Genomic DNA, 8207 nt, shown 5'->3' with positions numbered 1-8207 from the left:
GTCCATTTTTAGTTTGATTTTTATTTAAAGGCCGCTTCATGAAAGAAAAACGTGATACATAATTTTAAAGCAGGTTTCAATTGCTTTCATTAATGGACATGCTCTTTCATTTCAGTGCACTTAGACAAAGTAAGCTAATTTCACATTTAGTTGTCTGGTCTGGACTTACAGTTTGTAATAAATCATTTAAATAATAAAAAAAAAAATCTGTTTCGCAAAACAGTTAGTCACAGTCTGCTCTTCTTTTCTCTGTTTACACTTTCCAGAATAGCTGTAATATTTATATACTCCACATGACCACGCTTAAACAAATGCAGAAAACCACCAGATTCAATGAATTTACCAATTTTTATTTGCTTTACAATTTCTCCCATTATCAGTTATATAAAATGCCTTAATCAACAATACAGGATTAGTCAGCCTCAATCAAAAAGCAGAAATTTTATTCTCAAAGGCTCATGCTATAAGGATGGGGTTAATGTTAGGGCTTAAGACAACATTCTTACCCATCATTCCTCATAAAAACCTACTAAAATTATATTCCTGAATTTTTTTCCCCCCATCAAATTAAATCTAAGCAGGTTTTTAAAAATACTTGAGTTGCGTGCTTTGTTCCAGTCATAGAATTTTGAATACAAACGTTAGCATCAGTAAGAAAGGCGAAGGTAAGAAATTTGGCTGAGTAACACAGCTCGACACATTTGAACACAGATCAAATGTAACCCTGCAGCAGTCGGATCAGTAGGCCTGTACTGTACATTGTGTTATTATTCATATAAATAAAACGAATAAAAACAGTTACCTCGTTGACCCATCACCTAAACCAAACCCTGAAATAAGAGCACAAAGAATCACAAGTATTCCCGCCTCATTTCTATACTACGTGCCTGTCTGAAAGCTCGAGTGCATTTGTATCCCATTGCTGGTTTCAGACGGTCACCGAACACGGACGAACGTTGAAGTAGGAAATTCCTGATGAATGTTCCAGTGATGGCTCCCAAAGTGCCTCTCCCTGGGCTCTGGAAGGTTGTGCAATTTTGGCAGGAGGGACACACACACACTGTTTAAGTGTTTTGCTGAGTTCAATAGAAAGGGGAGGACATGTGCCAACAATTCCTCACCATGAAGTTGGGAAACCCCTCTGGAGAAGGCAACTGAGAGCAAAGTCCTTTAGTGTGTCGCTCAGTGTGCACTTCTAGAGAGCAAGAAGCCTGGGAGTCAGCGTGAACAGTGCTGGCTGAGAGAGAGAGAGAGAGAGAGAAAGAGAGAGGGAAGCTGCTTCAGCTGGTGATGGTGGCCATGCCGCTGCACTCCATACCCTACGTATCCGGCATGTGAGTCATCGGAGCATCTGCAGGCCCCATGAGTCTGTACTTCTCGTCTAGCAGTGGCTCATTTCCCTGCAGGTGGATCAACGGCTTGGTTTGGAACACAGCCAGACTCTCTTGGTTCCTCTTATTGTAAATTTTGACCCTGTGCTCCAGCTCGGGGCTGGCCTTAGCTGAGCCAGCTGGACTGGGGAGCTTCAGGTTAAGGGGGTTCACTCTGCCCTTCTGGGCCAGACACGAATCTTCAGACAGGGATGAGAGAAGCTCCTGGACCACAGCGCTGGGGTTGTGCCCTCCTCCCTGTGTGCCTAGCGTCAGTGGGCTGCAGTAAGGCGGTGGGCAGCAGTGCTGGGCGCTGTAGTCAGAGGTGGAGGCCTCACGTACGGTGGAGCTGCACTCGCTACTGGAGGCCAATGTATGGCTGCTGACGCTGTGCTGACGTGCTGAGAAGCTGCAGCTGGAGCGGGACACTGTGCTGCTGGGAGCCTCACTCACTGAGCTGCCTGGTCCTTCAGTGCTCACCAGAGATGGAGGCAACTGGCATGGGTTAGTGGGCAGGTGCACATCTATGGCTGCAGTCGTTATAATGCGTGCACCTGGCTCTGGCATCCCAATATCTGCAACAAAAACAAGAGTTTAAGCTTTATGGCTGAATATATCCATTTTTCCAAATGTCATAACGGGGAATGAAGTCTGAGCACTGGAAAGCTAAGGACCTTGCTCATGGTGCCAAAAGTGTAAGTTCTGGAATTAGCAGTAACAATGTTTCTGGACACTAGCAGACGGATAACTGGTTGAATCTAGAATCAAAAAGGGTTCTTCAGTTTGTCTGACAGTACAACAAAGTGTTTCTGTCACAAAGGGTTCTAAGTAGAACTACTTTAGAAAACTATAAAAACCTTAGCCATCCACAGAAATCTGTCCATCCACAGAGTGGTGCTGTACTATCACAACCCTCTGACCATATTTACGTCACATTTCATTTTGACTACCCCTTCCCCCAGCCCCATCCTTTATATCACAACAGCTACACCATATGGCCTAAAGTACAGACCGTCACACCCATATGTGGGCCTTTCCCAAACTGTTGCCACAGTACACAATTGTCTACAATGTCTTTGTATGCTGTAGCATTACAGCCTTCTCTGGAGCAAAGGGGCCCAAACCTGTTCCAGGATGACAGTACCCCTGTGCACAAAGCAAGGTCCATAAAGATATGTTTTGACAAGGTTGGTATGGAAGAACTCAAGTGGCCTGCACAGAGCGCTGACTTCAACCCCAAATGTGATGTTTAGTGAGCGCACATGGGTGTGATGTTATTCCTCCCAGTCTCACACTGTCTTTTTATTTATTTATTTATCAAACTGCTGCTCATGCAGCATTATAAGATTGCATAGCAGACTTTGAGGGGAATATTTTAACCGGATAACACATGGGCTAACAGATGCCCCCAAATTGGTAAGATTTTTCCAACCAACAGGAAAAGAGCAGGAAGTTTTCCCTTTCAGACAGCAGGACCAGTCATGCTCTTAGACTCCTGTGTGGAATCCAGTAGATGGCTGATGTATCATATGTATTCCATTACACAATCCACTGATGATGGAGCAAGAGGTTTTTTTTTTCTTCTGCATTTTTCTTATTATAGATCAAGCATAAAATACATGCAATGTGCTCATATTATTAATATTTTTCTTACCACTACTTGGCTCGCTGTAATACTGGCTGATGTAATTGTTCATGTCATCTTGAGTGATATTTTCTGAAATGAAACAAAAGCAATCAGTCACATGGCATGAAAACACAAGTCAGATTATTATTACTACTAATTTCACATTGGACAACCAAACTGGGACATGAATTTGTATTTACCAGAAACATAAATTACATGTGATCTATATGATTCAGGTTCCAAGTGCTGTAATGACTAGGATACACTAGCGTAACCTTAGAGTGGACCAGGTAGGATTGGAGCTTAGGTGGCGGACTCTGGATAAGTTAGAGAGCTTAAGATCCACTCGGCAGAACGGGAAGGCTGCCACTCTCTAAGTGCCACTCCTTCATCCCTGGAGACACAACCCTACTCATGTGACTTTGTCATTCATTTTTTACTGTTTAAAATATTTATATGACAGTGGCCCAGGAGAAGAGATGTAGTGGCTTAAAACACCAGCAAGACAATCACTCTGGGATAAATAACACATGAGGTGAAGGAGGAGCACACAGTGCAAAAGCTGTCTGCTTTTATTTTTCACTCAGACTGAGACCGGGAGAGAAAGAGAAGGATCGAGGGAGGAAGGGATTGAAAGTGTGCGGGAGTGAGAGTGTGAAAGCACTGAGGCGGATTCAGGTGATTTAATGCCCCTGTAGTGTTGTGGTGTGTGCTCTGAGCTTTGACCTCACTGCCTGACAGCTTGAGCCTGATCATGTTATCGCCGCATTTATTTACTTTTCCTATCTCCGTTCGAAATGTGAAGAATTTCTATGATGGAAATAAGGGGACATCCAAAGCAATAATTTAAACAAGCGAGTCTTAGAGTCTCTTGGACGCATAAAATGGCAATAAATATCCACAGAATGACTATAACATACCCGTGTCCTAATCAATTCTGTACATTCATTATGTCATTGGGAAGCACTGGCACACATCAAAAAGAGGGTCTTTGTCTTCGGAATCTCTCGTCCACTCCCGTTATGACGTGAATAAGACTTGGCCACTAAAACACACAGCCTGAGGCTACTCTAGTTCTCGCTCTTCTTTCTCTGAATGCTCCCCTGAGGTCAGGCGCCACTCCGACAGCCCTTTTTGTCCAGACACTCTTCTGATGAGCAAAAGCCACACGCCAGGGTCCTGCTCCCACAATCCTCTGGCGGCCAGAGTGTAGCTTGCTGGCAGCCCATTGTGGTTTTTTCAGGTGAAAGGAACAGATGTTTATGCCATATCTGAGTACGCTTTTAGGAGAAACATGGCCCAATGCACAGAGCACTGTGGGTGTGTGTAGTATGTCAGCTGTAACTATACAGATCCCAATGTGAGCTGACATCATGTGCACAAAACATAGCCAGCATGCAACAATGTTTGTTATGCTCAGTCACATGGAAGTGATCTGTGGCATGTTTTTCATTCAGATTTTAAGCGAATTGCCAGAGAATTGACAAAATAATATGCAATTCGTTGTGTTTCTCCAAAAAGTTAGCACTGTTTGAATATTCTGAAAGAGTGTAACAAGACACCATTTATTTATTTATTTTTTTATAATTTCTTCCAAAAAGCCAACTTTTCCACCAAAGCCAAGAGTATACACTGTAAAGTCAACATTTGTTTGAAAACAGGACATTAACCTACAATCTAGTTAATCTAATCTAGCACCAAACTTAGTTCACACAATTCTTGCTCAGTACAATTCAATATTTGCAGATAACATTCTATCATCGTTCCTATCTTCAACGATCCATATCACACAAGAGGACTAAAGGCCTTTTTTTGACTACAAAAAATACTTTAGGCACCGTAATAGCCAAATTGTGATTTTTCCATTGATTGTTGGTCCAGCACTCAAGGTAATGGTTGTATAGATTTGGTACCTGCTCAAAAGAGGCTAACTGTCCTTGTGGACAGGGCTAATAGTGCAATTAATTTCTGATTGGTTGCATATAATGCAACATGCAATGTGCAAAAACATAGACAAACCCACAATGGCATGGAACAAACACAGAACACTGTTCGTGCCACAGCTGTGTCATTAAAACTGACTCATCTTCAGTAACCTCTTTATTCTGGTCAGGGACTTGGTGTTCATGGGAACACTGGCCATGAGGCACACACCCTGAATGGGATCCCAGTCCCACACACACACACACTTGTGTGCAATTTAGTGTAACCAATGCACCTTTCAGCATGTTTTTGAGTAGTAGGAGGAAACCAGAGAACCTGGAAGAAACCCACACAGACATGGGGAGGACATGAAATCCTGCACAGTGACGACGTGAGCACAGGATCCAACTGGTGGCAACACTACCCGTGTGCCACCCAAAACCAACACTGAAATGTTTAATTTCTCAACCTGCACAAAACTTTACAATCAATGTCTTAGAAAAAAGTCCAACTGCTGGAAGATCCAGATCTTAGCAGAGGCAGACAGATTTTTATTTACAATCTCCAGGTATTTCATGAGAGAGGCAATGTGTCTTAACAAAACTTCCAGGGCCTTTGGAGGAAAAAGAGCCTCAGAACATCAACCATATTGAACAGTGGGGATTAGACCAAACCCATCCCAAATTCATTTTCCAAAAAGCTCTATTTCTGCATAGAACCTTAGTCAAAGTTGTAGTAGTAGTCTAGAGAACCCCAGGTAAGAAGAAAGAAAAGACTTTTTTCACAAGTTTGTTGGCAAAGAGGTGACATAATTGTAGTTGTTGACCTCCAACATCCATCCATCCACTCCTTACTCCTTTTCAGGGTCACAGGGAAACCTGGAGCCTATCCCAGGGAGCATCGGGCACGAGGCAAAGTACACCCTGGACAGGGTGCCAGTCCATCGCATTCACACACCCATTCATACACTACGGACACTTTGGACATGCCAATCAACCTACCATGCATGTGGACTGGGGGAGGAAACTGGAGTACCTGGAGGAAACCTCCAGGGTGAACGTGGAGCACGGGGTGAATGTGGAGCACGGGGTGAACATGCAAACTCCACATACACAGGGCCACGGTGGGAATCGAACCCCCGACCCTGGAGGTGTGAGGCGAACGTGCTAACCACTAAGCCACTGTGCGCCCTTAATGGTCCTTTTTTGCTTCTGTATCCATCCTCCTCACTGCTCGTGGGGGCAAAATAAACTTGCATCCTCTTTCAAACAGGTTCATTAAAACTACAGGTATTTTAAACATCTTAATTATTACAGTTGTAGTGCTTTTTTTAATGAAAATAAATGTCTCATTTCATTTGTGTATTTTGTACTGTTCCCCATGCTGACAAACAACAAGGAATTTCAAGCTCATCCAGTGAAACAGGAAGAGGTGGCAATAATTTTGCAGCTCACTGTAAATAGCCATTATATTTCTGGGGTGGTAAATAATGTAATGTTTTAGTGAGTATATAATAGTCTCACAACGTTGTAATAATGTTATTTAATTGTTTTCTTTCTAATTTAATCATTCATTAATAATAATTAATAATAATAATAATAATTCCTTACATTTATATAGCTCTTTTCTAAACACTCAACGCACTTTACATTGTATGAGGGGGGGAAATCTCCTCAAAACACTATCAGTGTGTGCCGTCGCACCTGGATGATGTGACGGCAGCCATAGTGCACCAGAACGCCCACCACACACCAGCTATTAGAGGACAGGAGAGGGTGATTTAGCCAATTTAGTGATGGAGCTTATTAGGGGGACATAGATAAGGGCCAATGGGGAATTTCACCAGGACACTATCTAGCCTATTGGCAGTATTTTAATTGCAGCTAGTATAAGCTGGTTAACCAAATGTACAGTCAGATAAAGACATTTATCCTAATCAAATCTAAAGCAATTCTTTTAATGTTGGACTTTGGACTGGCTTTGGTGACCAGTTTGTCAATAATGAATGAGAAACAGAGTACCAAATTCTATTGGTTCCTGTTTGGGTCAGTTGTTGTTTTTTAATTGTGTGCCTGAAACGAGCCCAGACACAAGACTCTAACCTACAGCCCTGCTGGTCTGACTGGACACAAAGAGGACTCTGGGGTCATTACCTGTAGGAGCTCCTGGCTCTCTCCTCTTGCCTCTGCCCTCATTGTCGGAGGCTGCAGGTCTGAGTCCATCCACTTCCTGAAAGCTGCTGCTCTGCTTTCCCCATACATGGTGGATCTGCATAGCAGCCTCTCGCTCTGCAACTAGATCCAGGTCCTGCTGAGCTAGGTGAGCCCGCAACTGCCTGATCTCAAACTGGCAAGGAGAAACAGAAAGAGACATTTCACATGACGGAAACTATGGTTCTATACAGTGAATGTTGGTGACAATATTAAATGGAAGGTCTAAAAAACTGTATTACTTATCAGCAACTCTGCATTACTACAATGAGTCCATTGTAGTGTCAGCGAAATACACAAAATCTAGAGGGCATTTCAGCAGGTTTAATGACTTCATATGACTATCAGTGATAGGTTATTTGAATCTACAATCCTGGATAGAAAGAAATCACATCACACCATTGTACTTATGACAATACCATTTTTTTTCTCTTATATTGATATTGAAAGCTTGAGTATCAGATGATATAAAAAGAAACACTAAGTTTTAAAATGATGTACTTAAGCAAATAAATAAAGAAATGTGTGCGTGTGTGTGTGTGTGCGTGTATATATATATATATATATATATATATATATATATATAAAGAAAAAAGTTAAAATACATAACTAAGATGTGATTTACACAGAACCACAGCTTTCACACCAAATATCACTTACACTGAAAATATAATAAATATTAGAAATTTATATAGATATATATATGAGAAAAAGAGCGAGAGGGAGAATAAAAATGAATAATAAAAACAGTTTCTTTGGTGGAACAAGTCTTTTAATATGTAAATATTTCTAGTTGCAAAAAAATGTTTTCCAATTTCAAACTTTTACATTTGTTACACAATCAGATAAAATTCTCTCTTTTTCTGTGATATCTGAGCCACAATTGGATATATGAATGGATATACATTTTTTGGATATCCAAAAATGGATTTTTTTTAACCAGTAAAAGGGAAACTGAAACAGTAACATGCTCTGATGCTGAGTTGGAAAACAAGGTGTGTAACTGTCTATATGAGTTCCAGTTTACATGAACATGATATGAGCAGAGCATAAGGAAAGATAATGTACTTTGCATGG

General features: G+C 41.6%; 1 protein-coding gene across 1 annotated transcript in view; it reads right to left on the bottom strand.

Moving 5' to 3' along the window:
• Window position 1: 1 nt before the first annotated feature.
• tmem266 (transmembrane protein 266) overlaps window positions 2–8207 on the bottom strand; it is a 61892-nt gene continuing 53686 nt past the window's right edge. Inside the window, exons 10-12 of the mRNA XM_053640864.1 lie at window positions 7074–7266; window positions 3025–3087; window positions 2–1945 (exon numbers count right to left, since the gene is read on the bottom strand). Of these exons, the coding sequence (XP_053496839.1) occupies window positions 1320–1945; window positions 3025–3087; window positions 7074–7266 (882 nt within the window). The 3' untranslated portion in view covers window positions 2–1319. The remainder of the gene's footprint in view (window positions 1946–3024; window positions 3088–7073; window positions 7267–8207) is intronic.

This window comes from Ictalurus furcatus, chromosome 14 (genome assembly GCF_023375685.1).
Source record: "Ictalurus furcatus strain D&B chromosome 14, Billie_1.0, whole genome shotgun sequence".
Lineage (NCBI taxonomy): Eukaryota > Metazoa > Chordata > Actinopteri > Siluriformes > Ictaluridae > Ictalurus > Ictalurus furcatus.
Note: the sequence above shows the minus strand (reverse complement) of the source record. Positions and strands in the feature narration are given on the sequence as shown.